Source organism: Pteropus alecto, unplaced genomic scaffold, assembly GCF_000325575.1.
Source record: "Pteropus alecto unplaced genomic scaffold, ASM32557v1 scaffold7, whole genome shotgun sequence".
In the NCBI taxonomy this organism is placed as follows: domain Eukaryota; kingdom Metazoa; phylum Chordata; class Mammalia; order Chiroptera; family Pteropodidae; genus Pteropus; species Pteropus alecto.
In genome coordinates this window covers 13,763,687-13,787,131 of record NW_006494614.1, presented here as the reverse complement: position 1 = coordinate 13,787,131, position 23,445 = coordinate 13,763,687, and the positions used below count along the sequence as shown (strand labels likewise).

The following is a 23,445-nucleotide window of genomic DNA, read 5'->3' as shown; positions in this document are numbered from 1 at the left end:
ATTAAAGCCAGTGTTATAGTTAAGAAAAAGGAAGATGGTTTTTTATATTTTATAATTTAGATTGGAGGTTAAATAATTGCTAAGAAATTAACTAGGTAATGGCTGGATTTTTTTGGCCGTAAAGAACTAGATGATCTTTTCTTGTTTATTCCTGGAGTCTTCTGTTTTAACTTAAATCTATTTTTCTTTCTCAGGATTTTATTTTTAAATAAGCAAACAAATCTATGAATACACACAAGAAAATAAGCTGGATTTTGCATCTCTTTTGTCCACTAGGAAACTAGTTTATACTAAAATATTAGGTAAACGATGAAAGTTTCTTGATACCATCTGATCTTAAAAGGCAAACTCCATTTGTTAACCAATTTGGCAATTGTAATTCTGCCTAAGTTCCACTTGATTTTCCATCTAGTTTGTTTTCATGTATCACTACCCAGTGTTTGCATATCTATGATTATGCCCAAGTTCAAATATCTGCAATTCTTATAACTTTCTCTAGACAGACTAATGTCTACAACTGTTTGTATAATTTAGTTGGCCTCTCAAACTAGCCTCGTAGTACACAAATTATCTTGTGTTTATATTTAGTTGACAGAATTTTCACATACATTCTCATTTTACTTCTCTGCTGCAGGATAAATCGTAATTCTCCACTTTAGAAGTGAGGCACCTTTCTGTGTCTTGCCCACAGATGCTACACAATAAATGGCAAAGCCAGGACACTAACCCAGTTTCCTCTCCACATTGTTTAGCACACCTAGAAACAGATAGAAATCTCCTGAGGGTTCCTTTCTTTTCTCTGTGCTGATAGTAATTCACTTTGGGCCCTGCTACCATTTTGTGACAAGTTTAAGCCATTGGGCTAAAGGAGAACGAATTGATTTACTAACGGTGAAAATGTATGACTCTTTGTCCCTTCCTAGCCTTATTCTGTAGTCATTTTGTGACCAAGTCTTTGGTTACATAGTGGGAGTCCAGAAATCTGGGAGCTTTTTGAGTATATGCAAAGCACAACATGAACTTTCAGTGTTTGACTCTCCCTATCCAAAACCAATTCTGCCAAGCTTCCCTGTGCATTCCAGTTGGAAAATGTTACAGTGTTAGACTCCTCTGTATACACTTAATAACTGGCACCAAAAGGCCTCAGAAGCAAGAGTTTTAGTCAAGTCTGGAATGAAGTTATTTGTTTCTTAAATCTGCCAATGTTTATACCCTTTTAGTATTCTCATGCACTATATCATCTGTTAATAACAATTTCCTTTTTGTTTTCTACAGAAAAATCCAGAGGAAGACAACTCAGGGAGGACATTGGGTTGGGAGCCGGGCCACTTGCTGCTCACCATCTGTACCGTGCGCAGTATTGAGCAGCTTCTGCCATTCTTCAATGTACTCAGCCAAGTCTTCAACAGTAAAGTCACCAGCCGATGTATAGGACACTCAGGGAGCCCCATCCTCTACTCAAACACCTTCCCTAATAAGGACATGAAACTGGAAAACCACAAGTCATTTTCCAGCAAAGCCAGGCAAAAAATAGAAGAGATGGTAGAAAAGGATTTTCTGGAAGGTGTGATGAAAACTTGAGCACCACAAGTGGTCCCACTTAGTTAAAATGTTAATGTAATTATTTAAAACAAACATTCTGAGTTGTATAGTTGGTTTTTTTATGTAACAAAACACATTTCAGGTTGTATTTAATTTAAATATTTGTAAATAAGAGCAAATGTCTGAATGTGGCCTGAATCACGTTTAAACATTGTTGGCTCATATTGATTATGGTGCCTGAGACAGACCTATTATATATACATATTCCATTGTTTTATTGTCCTGAGTTGTCTTAAACCTGAAAAATACACACCACATTTTTTCTATTGGTTTTGGGCTTCATTTAATTTAGATTGGAGAGTTTTTTCTTTCTATTAACCACGTTCTAGTGTCAGATGGTGTCACTGCTCTGTCAGAGGCTTGGCAATGTATTACAATTTTCTCACACACACCTTCACTGAGGAGTAAAGAATAACTGAAGCCTGGGCCATGCATCCTTTTAGGGTGGCACAAGCATCTCAACCTCAGTACAGAGATGTACAGCCTCCTTATTCACACCTCTGAGTTCCTGGTGATGGTAATCAAAGAGGTAAGTCACTTAAGAATAGTTCTGAAGACTTTGCTATGGAAAAATTGGTTGTATAAAGTCTTCTCTACCCTTCCCATTTGTGTCCACAGTGATGAATACTGCAAAAACAGTTTCCTGGTTAGGTAACAGCAATGAAAAAGACATCCCAACACGTTGGTAATAAGATTTTTTCCCAGCATATATTAAAAAATTAATGACTGAATCATGTACATAAGCTCCAATAGTTTACATTGGTGAAACTAGAAGTAGGTTTCATTTTTAAACTGAATTTAACAAGTATAAGGCTTAGCTATCTCTAAAGTATTATTCTGGTAGTGTTTAAGAAAAGCAATCATCTAGAAACAATCCAGTAAGGTGCACTGTAAACGTTATGATTATAAATGTGTTTGGAACTGTCACAATAATGGCAGTATTTTGTAAAAACTTTTTAAAAATCCAGTTTCTCATAAATATAAAAACTGTCTTCAGAAACCTGGTTGGGGACTTTCTCCAACTCCTCCAGCCAGCTGAAATACTGCCACGCTCACTTCATATGCAAGGCTATCCGCACTTTCCTGTAAATGAAATTAAAGGAATTAGAAAGACACGTCTACCAGGTTACTTGCAACTCTGAGGGAAGAGAAGAGCTTCCTGATTTTGTTTCACTAACACCTTTAAATGCAAACTTGTTTTCCATTTATTTCAAGGTCTTGGAATTTACTATTGAAAGATGAAAAAAAAGTCAAATTTGTACAAATCAGGTAAGTTCTTAGTTTTCATTCCAAACTGAATAAATTCAATAAACTAGTTCTTATAGGCAGTGAGGCCACAATTAGCCTAAAAGTAAATAACTCTTGAGGCTCCAGATGTCCTCTCCTCACCCACCATAAGTATTTATTCACTATATTCCGGGATGGCCTAAGCTACTATGTAAATTAAATGAATATGTCTCTAAATCGCTATTCAATCCACTCTACTTTGTCTCCACTATGCAAACAATTTTATCAAGGGTTTAAGGTGACAGAAAAAGTATGTGAAGAGGGCAAATTAAAAAACCAGCCTGCAAAGTCTTGACCCTATCAGGAAAACAGGAGAGGCACAGAGTAAGGCTGTCATTTAAAGAAAATAATTTGAAAAACAAATTGAAGGTGGAGACAAAGATGAATTTCAAGTAGCAGAGATGATGGTACCAGTTAATTTAGAAATGAACTTCGATACTGGGTATTTTCACAAAGCAACACGGTTATGTTAAAAATACAGAAGGAAAGGAAAATCTTCGGGCTGTATAAGCTTAATGTGTCAAACTAAGTATGAAGTTATTTATGCCACAGGTAGAAATATGACATGTTCAGGAACTCTAGAATAAATTTAAAATATCTGGAGAAATAAACTAAGTGGGTCTAATTTTGTAGTCTTAATATGAACCTAAAAGGCTCCATAAACAAATCTCAAAGACATTAAATCCTTAATTATCACTGAGATTCCAACACCATTATAGTTTTTTATTTGTTCTCCTACCACCCCCCACTACTTATGTTATTTGACACTCACTGCACATTTTTCAACAGAACTCTCCCAGCTTACTTGTGAGTCTGCTTCTGCATATACTCGGACTATGTCTTCTGTACCAGATGGCCGGACAAAAGCTCGGGAAAGCTCGTACTTCTTCACCAGGTCATTGATTGCCTCCTGTAGTCCTGGGGGTGTAACTGCTTGCCTTTCAGCATCAGTGGTGCTAATAAGTTGCCTGTCTGCAACCTACACACAAGCATTTCATAGTTATTACATTATACTCCTTTTTATGGCCATTTCAACAATAACAGAGCTACATTTCAGCTTATTGTACCACAAAGTACAACACTGAATTAGTGAAGTACCAGATTAAGCATTCAATGAAATTGCATTTAAATTTTTATTTGTCAAAATCAGGGTTAATTTCAACGTACTTATAGTTTGTTTCTTCAGTCTATACAGTACCTTTAGCAAAGAGAGAGAACAATTGCACAGACTGTCTTACAGTTACCACTAAAATAATGGCCAGTAAATACTGTATGACTTGTCATTGATCAAATATTTAAAAAAAAAAAAAAAAAGGATAAGTGGCAACCTATTATATAGGAGGGTCATGATGGGACTCTCATCATGCCAAAAAGTAATCTGAATAATCAGCAGCCATTTCTGTGAACTTCAGCATTTATAGCTCTTTCACAAATCTGTTTGTGTATTTGTAAACTGGTATAAATCTATATAGAAATCAGCCATTTATCTGAAAATTCTTTAAAAATTCTCTCCGTTTGAGCCCATGGATTCTACTCAGCATCTAGCCTCAGAAAATACTCTGTGAACCAACAAGAATAAAATAAATATTTTCACTCTAAATGACAGGCTATCCAGGATTTGCTTCAAAATATGTGGAGAATGTACAGGGCAATAATTGAAATCTGTTGAAGCTGGGTACATAGGGGTTCGTTATTTTGTTCTCTCTACATGTACATGTTTTAAATTTTCCATAATAAAATTTTTTAAAAAGTGATAGATCATATTATTTATAAGTTGGAAACCAAATACTTTTTAAACAGAATGGTTCAAAGCTATTCTGTGTATTTTCTCACATCTTTAAAAATTAGATGATGAAGGCATATTCTATGTAATATATATGTATAGAATGAAATGACACCCTTGGGAAATATTTTTATATGGTGATATTTGACATAGCTTTTAGTTAATCTCTAAAAAAGATGTATTTTTAAAATCTTGCTCACACCTTAACTTTGAGCTGTCTGTTTGGAAGATCCGTATAGAGAGCATCCCACTGTTGTACAGTCAAGCCTTTCAGAGCCAAGATTGCCTCAATCACCAGCATGTCAGAAATAGCATCACCAGCTGCCTGCAAGATGGGGGGACACAATGGAAGAACCACTGTAATACAAGCAAAGCCTGGATGTGAATGCTGTCTTAGAAAACCAATCTCAGTATCCTGTGCTTCCTCCTCCCCCCATGCAGCATTATTAACTGGTGTAGATAAATGAACATTAAGGAAGGAACTGAAACTAGCTCTTGAGAAACCTGCCTTACATCTTCCTCTTTAGCTGTAAAATGAAATTAGACTGCATAACTCTTAAAATTCCAGCATTAACATCTTATGACTCAAATTTTTCTTTATAACTAGATCCCTTTTGAGATAATATACCATGATGATGGAGGCAGGCATCATACAAGGTAGTAGAGAAATACGAAGCTTTGGTGTGAGCCACACCTGCACAGTTGGAGCCATATTCTGTCACTTGCTAGCTCTAAGCCTTTGTTTCCTCATTTATAAAATGGGAATTATAACTCCTCTCCCTGTGCTACTGTGAGGATTACACAGTGAGGTATGTAAAGTGTCCAAATTGTGCAAGATGCTCAAATGTTACTTCCATTGCTTTTCCCTGTATTACGCCTTGCTTGCTCTTCCATTGCCATATGCTATATTACAATCCCAATGATCTGACCCACATGAGACAACCAATTATTTTTCCTGAATTTCTTCAAGGTAGGTTTTAAAAAAGTATGTTTAGCCCCATGTACAGTCAATAGCTAAATCTGGTGATTCTAGGTGGAAGCTACTTATTCGACTTGAAAATTTTAATCATAAAATGGAGGAGGGAAGCACATAAATGTTCTGTCACTGACATTTCTGGATAAACCTCAATTGTATATACTAGAACAAATAAGCCTCCAGGATTTCTCCACTTTCTTTTTATATAGCCCACTGTTCTGCCCACCTTCTGAATAATGAAAAGTAACCAAGAGCCCACCACCCCATCGGTTCTGACCTGGTTAAACAAGTCAATAACGTTTTCAAGCATCTTAGCAGCTTTCCTTTTCTTATCTTCTAATTCTTTTGCTAGTTCTCTTATCTTCATTTCAGCAGCTTTACTAAACAGTACCTGCAATGAAGCATACAAAATCACAAAGCACTATCCAAGTCCCAGTCGTAAGTAACTGTCATCCTAGCTAAACTACTTTTGAAACTCTCAATCTGGAGAAATGGAGGAGAAACAATGGCAGCTTTAGGATGTATGAAATTAATATAAGATCAAAGCAGAACCTAAAAGATACTACTAGGGGAAAAAAAGTTCCTTCATGGATAAAACTGGTTATCAAAATTTAAAGAGCTGATTACAAAGAAAATACCATGTTCATAAAAGTGATCGTGCACATGATTTCATTATACTTGCCCCTAGGCCAGGTAAATCAGATCCGTGCAGTCAGGTTCCTTAAGCCTATCTGTATTCATGCTTCTCTGAAGAACATAATTCATTGCTACTAGTATAGTTTTTTTGTCCTAAAATTAAGGATATAAGCTGGACGAAGTAGAAAAGAGGGTTTATCGTATTTATCACATTATGGCAAATCAGTGGCTATTTAATATACATCATGTTCCTCAAGATTCCTATCATTTTGAAATTCCTTGCCCATGATTTTAGTGCCTTCGAGAGGCCCAATTCTGAGAAAGAGCAACATATAATGCTCAGCCACTTGCTGAAATCCATGTTTGTTGGTAAACTAAGGTGCAGGCTGGTCACTTGTTTGAGTGGAACAGTTATACCCATTCATTTACTCTACACCAGAGTTGAGCAGTTACAACAGAGACATAGCCCTGAAGCTTAAAATATTTACCATCTGCCCTTTAAATTCATTTACCAACTCCCTGCATTAGCTCTCTGAAGTTGTTTTTAATTGTATTTTCTAAGAACTTATTTTTCTTCAACTTATATTCATGGCCTCTAGAAGCCAATGTTGAAATTGAGGGAAACAATTTGACCAAGGTAATAGTTTCTTTTGGCCACTTTGAATCCATTTGGGAAATGAGGTGAAGTTTAAAAAACGTTTAAAGAAAAATTCTGAACCTTATGACTATACTAAAATCCAGTTAATATACCTTAAAATGGTGAATTTTATGACAGGCGAGTTATATCAAAAACCTTTTTAAACATTCTGCTGAGAGCCATTAAAATTTGTATATGCTTTTTGCAAATTAAACTCATTTCCAGTTGTTTATAACTCAAATTGCAAGCTTTCCAACACTTTTCAATTTACCATACCTACTTGACTTTTACCACCTATGGCCAGTTAATGAAAATGTTTTAAATGATATATATAGATAATCTGCTTCTAAGAAAATTAACTGCATATTTTTTTAAAAGAAACTACGTTATAAAAGCAAATCAGTATTATTTCTTCACACTCAAGGAAAGCATTACAATCTAAAAAAAAGCCAGGTGCATAACACATAATATATTAAGTTAACCAAATAATCAAATTCTGTCATCCCAATCATTTCAATAAAGCAGATTACCTAATTACTACGCAGAAACAGAATTCCCATCATAATAAAAGTAACAGCTATAATTGTTAGAGAACTTACTGTGCCATGACCATTTGCTTCGAAATAAACTCCAATATCAAACTCTTGAGCCTTGTGGTGCAAATGTTTTACACCAGTTTTAGTACAATAGACAGGTACCTATAACACATTTACGGAAACACAACAGCAGTTATTCAATTGGCAAATATTGTGTACCTACTACCCTAGGGATACAATAGTGAATAAAACCTCCTGGAGCTTAGTCTAGTGAGGAAGACAAACAGTTAAAATCCAAAGTGGAGTTACTATGGGGAAGAGAAAGCACTTAGAAGCATAAAGAAAAAGCAAGGTAAGAGTTGAGGGTACTCTTATAAAATAATGAAAGTAGGGGAGTGACATGATCTGTTTCAGAAAGCTCAGTTTAGCTATTTGTATGGAGAATGGCTTAGAGAAGGGGTCTGCAAGCCTTTACTACAAAGGGTCAGAAAAAAAAATATTTAAGGTTTGCAGGCCATTTGGTCTTTATTACGGTGGTTGTTTGTTAACCCCCAGCTTAGAAGGTTAAAAGACAGGGTCCATTAGTAGTTTTCTAGGACTAATCCCGGTAAGAAATTATGGTAGTTGGACTAGCAACACTGGATAGCCAAAATCTTGGATAGATCTGAGAAAGAAAAATGCTTAAGGAAAAACAGTACAAGACTGCAAAAAAAGATCAAGATCAAATAAGATTGATATTTGATTGGATTTAGGAGACCTAAGGAATGGTTATGGCTAAAAATATTTAATCCATAAGAGAACGGGTTAGGAAGTAAACTTCTGATGTATTTAGTTTCTTAAACAGGGTATCTGAACTATAAAATTTTTTTAAGACAGAAAATAATTAAAATACTAAAATAACAACCCAAGTACTGAAAATCCCTGTGAAAGGCAGGAAACCATATATTTAAGTCAGATCATAAACTAGCAATCTCCAGGTATGTTCTGTACCTACCTACTTACTACTACTTATAAATTCTGAATCAGCTGCCAAGACTTAAAGAGTAGGAAATTCATATGAAAAATCAGATTTTCAGCTCCTCTTGAAGAATATGACTAAAGGTGACAGCGGTTGGCCTGGGTACATTCTTCCTAGTCCTTATTTACCTACTGTACTCATTCACTTCACCTATCCAGATCCTACAGGAATCTGACTTTTCCATATGCAAAGAATAACTAGCAAAGGCAGGAAGTTGAAAAATACACAAAAACTGGAAACTACTACAGTACCTAGTGAGAAAAAGAGTGAAGGCAAACCGACCCAATTTTGGTCATGAATCCTAAGCTTAGAGTAGGTAGTGTGGTACAGAGAATATCATCTGGTGGATACTGGGGAAATAATTAGAAACAAAATCTACCAACCCAGAAAACTTCTCCACAGAAGAGCAAGAAAACAGTTTTATTACGGAATAAGCATTAAGCCAGACTTGTGATCCTGCAAAGACAAAAACCTCCCACCCTTTTATATTATAAAGATAACGAGTGACAAAGATTCTCTCCTCGACCAAATTTTTTTAGTCAGGCTCCTCTAAGCCTGAACAGGTCTCACATTGATCAGTTCTCCAAGAGTCCAATTTTAGCCAGAATTTTGCTAAATCAGTTTGGCCAAAATCCACTACCCTCAATATGTGATCAAAGTCTTCATTTGTACCATGCCCCAGGTAGTTGTACCTGATAGGCCAGACCTGCTTCGGCAAAATCCTGTTAGGGTGACTTAGCCAGAATCATGCCAGACCCCAACAGGTGATTCCCCTTAGTAACTTTCTTTCCATCTACAGAACCCCTCCACCAAACTTTGCTCCGTGGCTATGAAACACCTTTTCCATGTTATGTTAGGAGCTGAGCTCAATCTCTCTGCAAAACACCATGGCAATAGTCCCTATAACTACTGAACAGGTCTAGTTCTCAAGTATGAAGACTTCACAGCCCCATCTGTCATATACACTTACTTTGTCTTAAATTTAACTGATAATTGAGGTGGCCACAGGGGTTAGCTAATTGCCTTTATCCAAGAAAATAATAAAACTTCTCATATCTCTATAAGTAGTACTAAAACTTGGAGCCAGACACCTAAGGTAAACTCTCAGGAGACTGGAAGATATGTGTGCTATCTTCCTTGATGTTTACATTTCAAAGAGGTAAACAATCTTGAGCTGTGAAACTGGGTTATTTAGCCTTTAAAATAGTTTGTATTCATTACAAAGGAGAAGAGAAAAAATTTACAAGTTTTTTAAGAGATGCTCTAAGAAAAGGGAGGGGAGAAGTCTCTTTTTGCATCAGGGACACTTTAATTTTTAATTTTTGGTTTGTTTACCCTTATATGGACAAAAGCTCAGCTTCATGCACTACAACCTATTCACTTTTATGAGGGCATTATTTTCCTCACAGAAATACCTTACAATAGAATATAATTATTAAGAAACTACCAGAAAATGAAAATGGTTCAATACCTTCATAACTTCTTTAAGATAGCGTGTTGAACTTCCATTTGCATATGCAGTTTGTACAACACCAATATTCAAACTTTCCCCAATCTAAACAAAAACAATAATTACCTTGCGTCAAAAGTAAAGATGCTACAAAAGCAAAAAAATTCTAAAGGATGACAAAATTATTATCAGTTCAGCTGTGACTTAGGTAATGCAATAAATGACTCAATGAAAATTTACATGTAGGCCAGATAAAAAGCTAAAATACTTCTGAGCATTATTTAAAGCAATTTTACAAGGAATCCTTTAAAAAGAATCCTGTGGATTCTTGATCTTTATCTCTGCAGTTTTTTAAAGAAGTATTCAATTATTGAAGTATACCTTTTCCAGATTATAATAATTATTTCCCATTACATCCTATAAAGCTAGCCTGAGATTTCCAAAGAACAAAACAAAATCTCCAAGGATGAGATTTTCTGTTTAAACTTGAGGCTCTGGGGAGTGATGGTGGATCTCTCATTATTAAAGTGTCAGTTATTAAAAAACCAAAACCTAATAAAGTTTCAAATCATTAAACTTGGCCAGTCTAAGGAAGAAATGAGCCACTTTGGGTTCCAAAACAGTGCCCTAATGTTGAAATGACTGAAATTACCATTTCTTTTTGTATTATCTGGCCACACCTGTAAGGAACTTCCCATAAGTTGTGCCTTTGAGACATTCAACTGACCTCTATAGAACTATTTCACACGTCTCGTTTTAAAAGGTAGTCAATCTCCCACCATACCTCCAATAGGAGCTCTTTAAGGAAACTGCTAATGAGAGTTGCTATCTTGTCACCATCTATGAGATGAAAGTGGCCATCTGCATCATGATAATAATAAACAATTCTGTCTGCATCTCCATCAAAGGAACAACATCTTTCATTGGACTTCATTTCCATTCCTAGCACACAGATTAAAAATGCATTTCAGTCTAAAAAACCAGAATAAAACTCAATATAAAAAGTCCTAGGGTTTTCTCTTACACTCATTACGAGGGAAAAGTTTTTCATTAAAGTATGATCATAACTAGCCTTATGTGTTACACGTAAGCATGTAAAAATCCACTATGATTTTTCAAGAGGTATTTAAAATTATCCTTCCAAATAAAAACCAATGTCTTAATATTTAAATAGTATACAGGCTTATTGGTAGCTTTTACAGGGTAAATTATTTCACAGCTAATTGAAAAAGGAGCATTCAAAATCTATGCTGAAACGATGTAATACTAATTTTATAAAGCCAGCTGGTTTGAAAACTACGGGTATTTCTGAATGTAGTTTATCTAGTTCTATGATATCCTTTACATATAAAATAATCAGCAATAGATATGTGCTTTAATTCTGATAGTGATTTTTATTTGTTCACGCATCAATAACAAACACTGGTAAGTAGGAGCAAACAATTATAACCAATGAAAATGGTTTGTGTAATTTGCATAAAGTTATTGAAATGTCAGCAATTGTTACATCATGATTTTTAGAAAATCTGGCTGTTCCTTAGCCATGACAGGAGTCAAAAGATAAATCTCACATGAGGCAACTAATAAGTGAAGGCATTTATCTGCAATACGAGTACAAGCTTTAGGAAAGCAAGGGCCTATGGTTTTGTTCACACCATAGCCCTAGAGCAGGAGAGAGAAAGAGCTCAAGGTTTAGTGAAAGGAACACTAAACTGAACTGTCAGTAAAGTCAAAACAATTCAATGAAAAGGAGTTTAAATTGGTCGCTTATTTAACTGAACATTTAAATGCTGACTACAGTGAGGCAGAAAACATCAGTGAGAGAAGCAAATGAATGGGGTCTGGGGGTTTCTGAAGAATGCATGTCCTTCCTGTCTGAAGCGGGTAGGAGCTACTCCATTGTGGTCGATGAATGCTGTGTGAAAATGGACATTTTCTAACTTTGGTAAAGAGAAGCCAGAGATTCAAATATTTAAGTGAAATCAAAGCATTTTTAAATGGTGGCAACTAATGCAATTAGACACACATACAACAGACCGAACGACACATTTGCAAGCCAGGTTTAGCCCATAGGCTAACAATTTCAGATTTAGAATGCAGCTAAATACAGAATATCTCTTACTACAACAATCTTGAAGAACAGTCTTCTTCCTAACATGTCCACACTGTGGAAAACGCTGATTTTGCAGACAGTTATAATTAAGCAGTTGCATTCCCTTTCTATAGTCTGTCCAATTCAGATAAGATGAAAAATAATACTATTTACTATTTCTGTCCTTTAAATCAGTGCCAGACCAGCACCATTAACAAAGCCCAGGCACTTTATAGAAATGCAAATTTCTATATTGTACAAACTCTACCCCAGACCTACAGAAAGGGAAACTATGGGGAGAACCCAGGAATCTGTGTGCTAACAAGCCCTCTAGGTGATTCTGATGATGCATGCTACATTTGAGAGCTACTGCTCCAGAACACCAATTTCCAAGTCTGCTTTCCTCACCAGATTTTCCACATGCTGTGAGTCCTGTGACTTCCAGGCAGAGAAAGTAGTCCATGCTTTGAACGGCACTGATGAGTGGAAAGATGCCCAGATGCCTAAAAGTGACAGAGCCATGGCCAGCTGCATTGCTCTTCACTCACTCGGCCACCTCCGTTTGTAAATGAGACTGAGTTCAAAGCTCTAAAAACACATTTTTACATACCTTGTGGAGGTTTCTGATGACTTTTCACAAAGTCAGCCCCACATAAATGATTGAGTTTCCCTTTGGTCCCATCATTATACAGCTGAACTGACAGCTCCTGGGAGAAGTAGTATTCCATTTCTCTTAGCTTCAAGGCCCCTATGCCATTTGCACAGTCAACCTTAAGTGATCGATATTCATCTCCACTGCAGAAAGCCTTAAAAGACACAAGAAAGAAAAACTTCAAGTTCTAAAAGTTAAGCATAAAGCATGTATACATATATGTAAATATCTTCTATTATTTCAATTAGCTCAACTATTTTAAACCAAGAAACAAAAGGGTACACACATTCGGATGAAAACTGTAAAACAAAGTAAAATTTAAAATACCTTTTTTTTGTACAGACACTGGAACTGTTTCACTGATTGAATGACTTATGGAAATGGAGCTTGCTGAACAAAAAATTTAATGTTCAGGTATGAAAGTCTTTTTAAAAGAAAATGTTTACTAACAAACCCGTTTTGCCATTGCTAGCAAAAAAAAAAAAAGGCTGGTCTTGGGGCATGGAGTCTAAACCACCAGTAATGTGGCTAGGTAGAAAAGACAAACACTATCTGCCATCCCAGTTTTCCCAGCATTTTTATACATTGAGTAGCGGGGAGAAAGATGTAAGCCATTTTGAAAGAATTTACATTAGCCATAGACAAAAGGGACGGGAGAAGGTAAAGTGGGGCAGCTCTGAGATAGGCACAGCATCCAATGAAGAAGAGTTTGCTCCCCTGGATAGGTTGTGGGTAAGTCTGTAAAGCTCATGTGAAAATAAGAAAAGTGGAGGCTCCTGGAGCTCAAAAGCACCTAGTTATCTCTTCTTTAGAATAATTGCAGAAACAGCCAACTAGAAGTTAATCTGAAGTTCCAAAAGACATGTATTGAATGTGAGCAATCTTGTTAGCTGATCCACAGCTATTAGCAGGCTATTCTCTCTTTCACTCTCTTGCCACTGTAATTTAACTTAAAACATTTCAAATTTTTTTTTTTTCTTGTTAATCTTTATTAGAATTTAGCCTTAGTTAAGCAGGGTCCTTTAAAAATATTATTATAGTCTATATTACATGATAATCATTCAAATGTGGGAATGGCATATAGATGAATGAGCAGTAAAAACATGTCATTCTCCTCATAGCACAAACACCACTGAACATGTTCATTTTTTCCCTAATGTCAATCTCCTCTCCTGTATCCTCACACCAGAATATAAATTCTATGAGAGCGAGGGCTTTGTTTCGGTTAACTGTGCCTAACCAAAACATATACTATTTATTGATCAAATGAATTATATTCCTTAAATCTCATCCAGGTTTAACAAGTTAATTTCACAAGAAAATTGTTCTCAATAGTAGATGCCTCAAGTATGATGCCAACAGCACCCACATTAACTTGCTTAAGAGCAAATTACTCCAAATGAATACTCATGTTTGTTCCCCCAATGATCTCAGAAAGTACTGTGTTCCTTGCCAAGTGAGTGCCAACAGTAAGGATACAAAGCCCAGACTCTGTGGAGCCCTGGAAAGAAAAAAGACATATGCCACCATTTTTGGAAATAGGAGGAGTGAAAAACTATGTAATTTAGATAAATCGTTCAAGTGATGTTATTTTATTCATTTGCAAACTCTGATCACATTTTCACCTGTTTGGTAAGTTCCACAAAAGCCTTAGAGAGCTTCTGGTAGTAACCTTCTATGGTTGCCTTTCCATATTGCCCATTCGTATTTCGACAGTATACCATGTAGTGCAGCTGGGGTGTTGTTAACAAGCCATAATCTGTCATGGAAATACAAAAAGCAGTTTATCATATTTTTTAATAAAGGTTAAATGGATTCATACTGTAGGAATTTTATGGTAACAAAAAACACAAAACACTAACTTTCAAACTATCTAAACAGATATCCACTGAGCTCATTACAAATGCATGTCACACTGTGAATATTTTATCTATAGTAAGAAATACATATCTGGCCTTTGTCTCCTTTCCTGGCATAGCTGTTAAACTCTTAGAACTGCCTAAGCAAATAAGAACAATAAGGTGTCTTTTGTTAATGAGGTGACTTTTGGAAAGCCCCTAGGTAACCTAAGTATAGGGGCTGACTGCCAGGGGAACCAATCGTGTAATTAAAAGGTTGGAACTTTCAGCTCCCCTCTCCTCCCCCACCCAACTCCAGGGAGGAAGCTGGAGGGGCTAGAAACTGAGTTCAATCACCAGTGGGCAATGATTTAAGTAATCATGCCTATGTAATAAAGCCTCCATAAAAACTCAAAAGACCAAAAGGCCAGGTCTCCGGGTTGGTGAACATGTGGATATTTGGGGAGAGTGGCACGCCCAGAGAGCACGGACACTCTAAGTCCCTTTCCACATACTTTGCCCTATGCGTTGCTTGAGCTAGCTGTTCCTGAGTTAAATCCTTTATAATGAACTGGTAAACAAGTAAGTAAACATGCTACTTTGAGTTCTGTGAGCTGTTCAGCAAATTCATCTAACTCAAGGAGGGGGTCATGGGAACCTCCATATGGGTCAGAAGTCCATGTGATTGGGATCTGAAGTGAAGGGGGCAGTCTTATGGGATTGAACTCTTAACCTATAGGATCTGCCACTACTTCCAGGTAAATAGTGTAAGAACTGAATTAACTGTTTTGTGGTACTGAAAAAGAGACATTGAACACAAACTCAATTCTAAAAGAAATCTAAACTACTATCTGTAGCAAAAAACACTAACTTTCATTCAACATAGAGCAAGAGAAAAGTAATAATTGAGTTCTATTTTTAGTAACATTGCAAACTATGTAATTCAGATGAATCGTCCTGAAAACCAAAAATGCTAGATAAAAGAAAAAAAAAAATTCTTTTTAAAAAGAACTGTAGTGCAAACAAATTACAGAGGAATTAGACCAAAATCTATGTGGAGAAGAACTCCTAGATTGGAGCTAAAGGAAGCTAGTTTTACATTTTTCAAAACTGGAAATTGAGCCATGTTTTCAGTACAAAAAAGTCTGTTGGTTTAAGATGGGGAACCCAGTAGAAGACCAGCCCCTCATGAAGCTAAAGCTCCACAGGACTATCCTTCAGTGCAAGAGTGACTCAAAAGTGAATAAGCTCCACGCCCCTCCCAGAAAAGCTGTCTTGGCATTAAGCACAGCATAGAGAAAAACCCATCCCTGAAGAGCTGTCACAAGAAAAGCCTCCCATGGGTTTCCAGCCCAAATCACATAACCACGTGGGTCTAAAAGAACTCTGTCATCAAAGAACCATGTCATTAACCAGCCAGGTAGTTCTTCCAGCAGAAACAAACACTAAACTTGGCCAGAGAAAGTTATTTTCATCTGCATTTTTTTAATGAAACAGATGAATGCATATTGTGTAGTATGGGTAAACACTGTTTATTGAGACTTTTATTTCAGTTATATACACAAGCACACATATACACATCATGATACAAAATGGGTTTCTTACTATGAGCTGTGAATGCAGTGAAATAAGACTACAGGATGGTTGTACATAACGGGCATTCAGAAATGTCTGATGAATAAATGAATGAATAAAACACTATATGTAGCTGGAGCTATCACTGTGATGACGACCACTCAGACATCATGTAGAATGAAAAGGAAAAGTGGAGAATGCCCACACTGAGCTGGAAGAGAAGCTTACTTAGGAGATCAACAAGAATTAGTAGTGGCCAAGGATGCAGAAGCTTAAAGAAGAGGGAGGTCAGTGTTGAAAACTACCAAGACATCAACTGAAATAAAAAATTTTAAATATAAATTCTGAGAGTTATTTTTAGGTTACAGATCTCTTTGAGTATCTGACAACAGCTATGAAGCCTTTCCCTAGAAGTTAAGTGCATGTACAGGTAACACTCTGCACACTGTATCAAGAGGGCCACAGGGTCCCCACTTAACCAAACACTCGTGCGGGTCCCCAGGCCCAGGTTAAGAGTCACCACTTTATAAGAGCCATTCGATTTGGCAATTAAAATTCAGAGGAGTGTCGGGAGATATTTCACTGGATGGGCAAGGATGGAGACTGCCCTGCAGTAGGCATAGTAATGCCTAGAAGACAAAGAATCAAGCCAGGCATGCTCTTGGAAGAGGCCAGATTAACTGTGAAGGGAAGACACAAGAGTTGGAAAGGAAGTAGAAAAGGTTAAGAAATTTTTAAGTGAGAAAAACCTGACACTAGTAAAATTCACCTTCAAGCAACATGGAGTCATTGGATTAAAAAGGGGCACAACCGATGTGAGAAGAGAATTCTAGCCTCTATTTTGTTGCATTTAACACTTCCTCACTTAATAGGAAAAAACCATCTGTAAAACCTTAAACTGATTACAAGTAGGCCAAAGATATTTTCCATCACTATTTGGCAGGTAACAGCTGATTCCACACATGATCATCTATGAAGGAAAACCTGATATTGACAAAAGCTCCCCAGAATGAACATCGTCAGGTAACCTCAAGGGTTTTTTATATCAATAAATTCAGCCTTATTAAAGAAAGTTGTTTAAAATCAACATTTCCTACATATAATCTCCTATAGGTAAAACAAATTATACATGCCCCCCAATTTTTTTTTTAATATTAAAAGCTAGTATTTTACATCTAGGAATTCATTTTTTAAAAACTTTTTGTTTATCTGCATTTTCAAACTTTTCTAAAATAAATATGTATTACTTTTATAATTTTTTAAAAAGTTTAAAGATTAATTTAATTTATAGCTCAGTACATACCATGGAACTGACCTCCCAAAACAGTGACACCATCTATTACAGACTGTGAAAGTTTCTGACTGCTGGGCCTAGGAGAGAAAAGAAAATTATACATCCCATCCTGAAACCAACGGGGTTGCTAATTCTGAAAGTGAACACTGAAATGATGTGCTACAAATTTCAGAATAAGTTCACTGTATATTAACTGAAACCTGTCAAGTCTGAAAACTGAAAAAACAATTCAGGTAAAGTATAAAGATTTTCCAGTAGTCTTTCACAATGTATTTCTTGAAAAAAATTTTAGCTTTTAAATGAATTTAGAAAATCGATATAAAGGATACAGTAATTACACCATACCCAAACTTTTCAAGTTTGACAACTACACATACATCGCCTCAGAACAGTAACAAATACTGAAAGCACAGTGTGCATAATGCAGTCCCGGGCATTAAACCACTAAGGATACAGAACTTATTTTTCATTTTAAAAAGTCAGGACAAATTACTGGAAAATAAAGCAGATCATTATATAACTGCCTTGTAGAAAAAGATGTTCTATAGCACTTAAACTAGTTAAGGTAAGAGGTAACAGGTAAGAAAGAGATAAATACATGTGAGATGGCTTTACTGAGAGATGCTTTGCTTCAGAATATAAGCCACTTGGCTCTTTCTGCTACCTATAATAGTGGTGATTATGGAATCAATAGTATTTGGAAGTCCTTCTGAGAACACATTTAAAGGTAAAACACCAGTCCAAGGCATTAAGAGATTGACTAGAAATTTCCTTTAGAAAGAATCTCTGGCTAAAATCAAATCTGTTCTTGCAAAAGTGAATGCTTCTGTTTCAAAGTACACTTTTAACCTGACATTTTTCAAAAATACTTGTTTGTAAAAGGAGGCAAAACCTGACAAATATGTAGAAATAGTTTTACAGTGAACTCCAGCATGGGGAAAATGATATAAATATATGAACCGACAATAACAGATTATGAGTCTCTAAAAACAATGAGTTAAAATCATGTGTTCTTACTCTATGGTGGAAAACAGTAAACCTTCAGAAGGGAGTGGGAGACATTTATTAAGTGCTTCTCTCATGCCAGAAAATACATATTCTGCATACATTATTTCATGTAATCCTCACAAAAACTTTATCACCAATATTTATAGAGTTAAATCTTATAGTGTTAGAGTTGGGGTTCAGACTCCCAAATCCAAGTTGCAGTGGTGACTTAGTTCCCACATCCTATTACGAAGGCAATGTAGGGGAGAAGCCTCTACTTCATTCTTTCCATCTGTCGTGGGTACTAAAACTGACAGAATCATTTATACTGAGTTCCCAAAGTGGCTTTCAGCAGTAACTCGAATGGTCACCTGGTATCTCTACCAATCACTACGAAGGCATCTTGTTGCAGATCTACCGCTGCTTTCTCGCTGATGTCCATCAACACACTCTGCATATCTTCTTCCTCAGCATTTGCCAAACAGGTAGCATGTTCCTCCCAGGAAGGTGCCAACATTTCACCCAAAGGATCAACCAATTTGACACCATTGTCTTCCTAAAAAAAAAAAACCCATATGCCATCTGTGCATATTCATGAGGGTGAGTTGAAGTAAACTCAAACTGTTCTTCCTCCTGCGAAAGACCGTGATAGCTGAGCAGCTTCACCTGTGACCTCTACCTCATGCCAGGAACTGGAGTAGGTGTTTTATATACATCAGCTCAGTAAATCCTCATGAACCCGTGTCAATCTAATAATGCTATTATATTCCTGAGAAAACAAAGATTCAGAATGAGTAACCTGCTTATGTTCATACAACTAAGTGTCAGTGCTGATATTAAAACATCAAGTCTATATGACTCTTAAACTCAACAGCCACTATGCTAAACTAGTTTTGTTAAAAGGCCATCATCTGTGCATTAGCCGTCAATTAACTGGCTAGGGCACAGCTAGAGCAGAATGAGTGCACATAGAGATCTTTCTCACTATGACTCTGAACTCTATGCACATCCTGCTCGGTGTATCAACCAATGGGTGGCACAGAAGCTGAAAACTGACTTCTAATTCTGTTCTGCTCAAATTTCTGGGGGGAAAAAATGTGTAGTTCTGAGAGTGAATGTCACCTGAAAGAAAGAGCTTAGAATTGTTTTTAAGAAGTGCTTTTAGAACTAGCAATAAATGTGGGGATCTGCCTACAAGTCAATCAATTACGGCAATTTAGACATTTATGGATTTACAGCGATGCACATTTAGAAGTTGGACAAGCAATGTCCTCTTGTTTGGGAGAAGAGGAGGTTACAATCCTTCACTGACCTACATAGCTTTAAATTGCTGCTGATTTAGGTACAAAGGCAAAAATCTAACGCCCTAGCAATAAGAAGCATATTATTCAAACCATGTATTAGTGAGCTATAGGCAATACAGAATAAAATAGTTTGTGTCGAAAGGAATACTTTGATAAAAACGTAATTGTCATAGACACTAGAACCATCGACCTCATCAATACTCCACCCAAAGCTCACTTTTGGATTCTGGGAGCCATCTGTGTGGCTGTTTATTCAGAACAGGAAACTATTCCTTAGCTACAGAAAACTTGTCTGAAAATTTTCAGAATGTTCTAAGTCTTTGCAAATGTTTGCCCTTCCCCCCACCTTGCCTCCAATCTCTTTATTCTCTGCCAAATCAACAGGGGTGACTTTTTGTTACTGATACTGTGACAATATAACTAACTGGGAAGGATATTCTGTTATTTCTCTAATATGCACAGTCTCCAAAAAATTAGTCTCATTTCACTCTCTCCACACCCTCTAAAGAGTCATAAGTTAAATGACTGCTCATTAAGAAAAAGCTGTTTCGAATCCAAAGGCACATAACAAAAAGACACACTCTTAGAATTAGAAATTGTTCTTTTGGTCAAACTGCTCAGACACTAAGGTTTTGCAAATAAAAGTTTGCTTTATCAGAGCAAGAAATGCATTACCTCAGGATTGTGTGATGCTGTTACCATGACTCCTATTGTAGATTTTGTATATTTTGACCTCAGGACAGCTAACAATCCCATGCGAAACATGACATGATCAAGATGTTCTGCTTTCATTCGAAATCCAGCAGTCCCATATTGAAGAATGAGTCCATTGGGCTTTGCATGTAATGCTGAGTGTTTTGTAACAGCATCTAAATCCATGTCTACAAAATTAAGAAATATTTTTCAGGGATGTTAAGATATCTTTCAAGAACCATTAGCTTCAAAAGCTGCCACCCCAAACTAATAGGCATGCCTCATTCTGAACCTCCCCAAAGAACCATGTGTGGTAGAAAAGAATGGGAGAATAAATCCTGGGAGTCAGTATTACCTAGAAGATCTTGTTCAACTTACATTGTCCACTCTAGAACAGATTCAGGGCAGAGATTAGATTGTCTTCAACTCATGTCCCATTTTGGTTCCAAGGCTATTCCTGGACCCACAGCCAACTTAAAACGGTCCACTCTCAACTGGAATGAAGATTCCACACCTACATTCAGAGACTTCTACAAGATCAAATATCACCTCATTTAACAAATAGGACAACCTAAGCCTGGGCCTCATTTAAATAACCTAAGTTTACATGGATAGCTGGTGACAAACTGAGGTCTATAGTCATATTCTTAAATGAATTGGCCTACATATCCAAAATCTCTAGGAAATCTGTGTAATTCTTTTGCAATTCTTCCCGGGCTACAGAAACATATTCCCAGGGGAAAAGCAATGGGCAACAGCCTCTTCTCCAAGACTGCCCAGACCTCCTAATACACCTCGTAGTGGATTTTTTTTACTTTCATAAAGATCAGGACACCTTTCTAAGTTAAGTTCTGAAACTAGCAATATCTTCCTTTCACCTTTAATTTAAAAAAAATATATTAAACATCAGCCCTTAGGCCACTAGCCCTAGTCCAATCAGCCACTTCCTCTTCTGGGATACTCCAATTTTAAGTGGATTTTGGGGTTTCCAACCTCAGTTGTATGTACTATATTCACTTCCTGATCAGTCAATCCCATTTCCAATCAGCTCAGAAATGAGCAGCAGTCTCACGAATACCAGCCTGGCTACAAGGCATATCTAGTAGATATTGCGAGTTTGGTTCCAAACTATCGCAATAAGACAACTATGGCAATAATGCCAGTCAATCTTTTTGCTGGTGGAGGGTCTTGCCTTTAATTTGTAAAATATGCGACCGCTGTGAAGCGCAATATAAAGTTAAGCGCTACAAAATAAGGTACGCCTGCATCTTGTTTTCTTTATTGTCCTTTATTGTTTCAACGAACAAAAGTTAAAGGAAATGGTGAAACATGTTTGCTTTTGTCCGGCTGGAAAAAGCTAGCAAGCATTCAACAAACTCAATTAGTTTGGTCCAAAGTGATTAAATCTTTTTCACAAGCAGGAATACATTTTGTTAAAAAATGACCAGTCGGTAATGTGTCAGGATTATTCAAAGGGCGTAAACCAGCCATGTTAAATCCAGAACTTCTTTTAAAAAATGTTAAAATAAAATGCGTCCGCCCTTTAATGCGTTTTAGGTCCTAATACTTTCAGTGGGTATGTGAACGCTTTTATTAAAAGTACTTTCAAGTCCATACGGTGTCTACACTGAAAAACTTAGGTGTCCTCCTCTCCTCCATTCCATCTTCAACACCTCGTCCGTTCCTCGCCCCCTCCCCCCCCACCACGCCTCCGCCCCCGGAATCACCGCACATTTCCCGGACCGAAGCCCCGAGGTCCCCGTCCAGGCCGGTGGACGAGACCCGCTACCCCTTCCCCCAAACAACAGACCCTCGAGCCGGCCCACCAGCCCGCTCCGGAGGCGCAGTGGCGGGTGGGTGTGTCCCGCGCTCGGTTCTCCGGTCAGTCCGCTAGCCAGCCCACTAGATCATGGGTCGGCCGAAACCCTGTGGACCGGAATGTCTCCTTTCGCCGCCAAGCCCCGGGGCCCCGCTCACTTCTGCCAGAAGACTCCCCGTCACTCCCACGGCACGGAACAACAAGCTCAAGACGACGCCTGAAACCAGAGTGGAGCTCTCGGAACCCGCAGACGTGGCCCTGCGTGGCTTCCGGCAGGCCGCCACGCCCCTCAGCCAATCACGGCGGGGGAGGGTCCGCTGGTTCCGCCCCACCCCACCCTCTGCGGGTCGCGCGCAGCTCGCGCCTGCGGAACTGCGGATCCGCGCGGTGAGCGGGCTTGGGGCTGTTTCCTTTGAATGACCTGGAAGGGTGAGGCAGGCGGACGGTCGCGGGCCTTCCGAACACAGCGACCGGCAGATACGGAGCCCCACCTCCAATGTGGGTCTCGGGGTGGCAGATCTCGCGCTCCAGGGAAGCCGCCGATCCTAGTGGTCCTGGATGGGGGGTACCAACTCCGATTTGAGGCCTCTGATAAGGTGGCCTCGGCCACAGTAAGCGCCATCCAGCCTCCCGCATCCCCTTCTCGGTTCTCGAGGTTCATCTCCCAAACCTTTGACGCCGAGAAGCCTTCTCAGGCCGCCACCCCCTCCCCATCTCCCCGCCTCAGCTCACACTAAACGTCATTTTATTTATGGACCTGTAAGACCTCCCCAAACCTGGGCCCCTCGGGGCAGAGGCAGATGGAGCCAAGTCGTCCGGACCGCCCATGATGCCGCCCCCGGCCGGTGTGGCTCTAGGGAGAGGCGGAAAGGCCCACCCAGGGTGGGTCCGTGGCGCTAGGGCCGAGGGGCGACAACTGGCAATGGTGTCGGAGGGGCCCTAGAGACCTCAGAGCCGGGGAACCCAGAGCTCAGCCCCATCGGCACTGCAGACCCCTCGCCGCAGAGTCAGGCTCCGCCAAGCGTAGGACCCGGGGGGATTCGAAAGCTGGGACCCTTGCCTTTCCCAGAATTCAGGCTTGCAGAGTGTCTGCAGGTGTTTGCCAACCACCTGCAACCGAATAATTCAGAACACTTGTTGAAAGTCTAAATTCCCGGATCTAGATCGGAAGCGAGAATGGAGGGAGAGAGACTGGAACGCTGCACTTTAACAAGGTGTCTTGGGGAATGTTGTGCATACTAGATTTGGGGGTCAGGAGATAAAGCA

The 23,445-nt window shown here is 38.2% G+C and overlaps 2 protein-coding genes and 1 long non-coding RNA gene across 8 annotated transcripts in view; 2 read left to right on the top strand and 1 right to left on the bottom strand.

Moving 5' to 3' along the window:
• The window catches only part of DOPEY1 (dopey family member 1), an 84,485-nt gene extending 82,617 nt beyond the window's left edge, over positions 1 to 1,868 (top strand). For all 4 annotated transcript variants that reach the window (XM_006926352.3, XM_015600377.2, XM_006926353.3 and 1 more), the window contains one exon: positions 1,276 to 1,868. In XM_006926352.3, coding sequence (XP_006926414.2) covers positions 1,276 to 1,581 — 306 coding nt within the window. In that variant the 3' untranslated portion in view covers positions 1,582 to 1,868. The remainder of the gene's footprint in view (positions 1 to 1,275) is intronic.
• A 135-nt stretch (positions 1,869 to 2,003) lies between these two features.
• On the top strand, positions 2,004 to 3,811 carry LOC112474591. Its single transcript, XR_003044443.1, has 3 exons — positions 2,004 to 2,131; positions 2,818 to 2,871; positions 3,679 to 3,811. It is a non-coding gene; the product is annotated as an uncharacterized LOC112474591 (long non-coding RNA).
• PGM3 (phosphoglucomutase 3) lies at positions 2,285 to 22,456 on the bottom strand. 3 transcript variants are annotated; one of them, XM_015600379.2, is made up of 14 exons: positions 22,338 to 22,456; positions 20,739 to 20,890; positions 20,343 to 20,548; positions 18,735 to 18,919; positions 17,386 to 17,453; positions 14,295 to 14,428; positions 12,628 to 12,823; positions 10,710 to 10,867; positions 9,947 to 10,030; positions 7,521 to 7,619; positions 5,926 to 6,039; positions 4,875 to 4,997; positions 3,695 to 3,868; positions 2,285 to 2,685 (listed from the first exon to the last, which is right to left on the bottom strand). In XM_015600379.2, the coding sequence occupies exons 3-14, from the start codon at positions 20,544 to 20,546 to the stop codon at positions 2,596 to 2,598; spliced, it is 1,629 nt and encodes a 542-aa protein (XP_015455865.1). In that variant the 5' UTR covers positions 20,547 to 20,548; positions 20,739 to 20,890; positions 22,338 to 22,456; the 3' UTR covers positions 2,285 to 2,595. The 3 variants fall into 3 exon arrangements, with proteins under 3 accessions (XP_015455865.1, XP_015455864.1, XP_006926416.1); XM_015600378.2 differs by having other exon boundaries at positions 20,739 to 20,854; XM_006926354.3 differs by lacking the exon at positions 20,739 to 20,890.
• Positions 22,457 to 23,445: the final 989 nt, after the last annotated feature.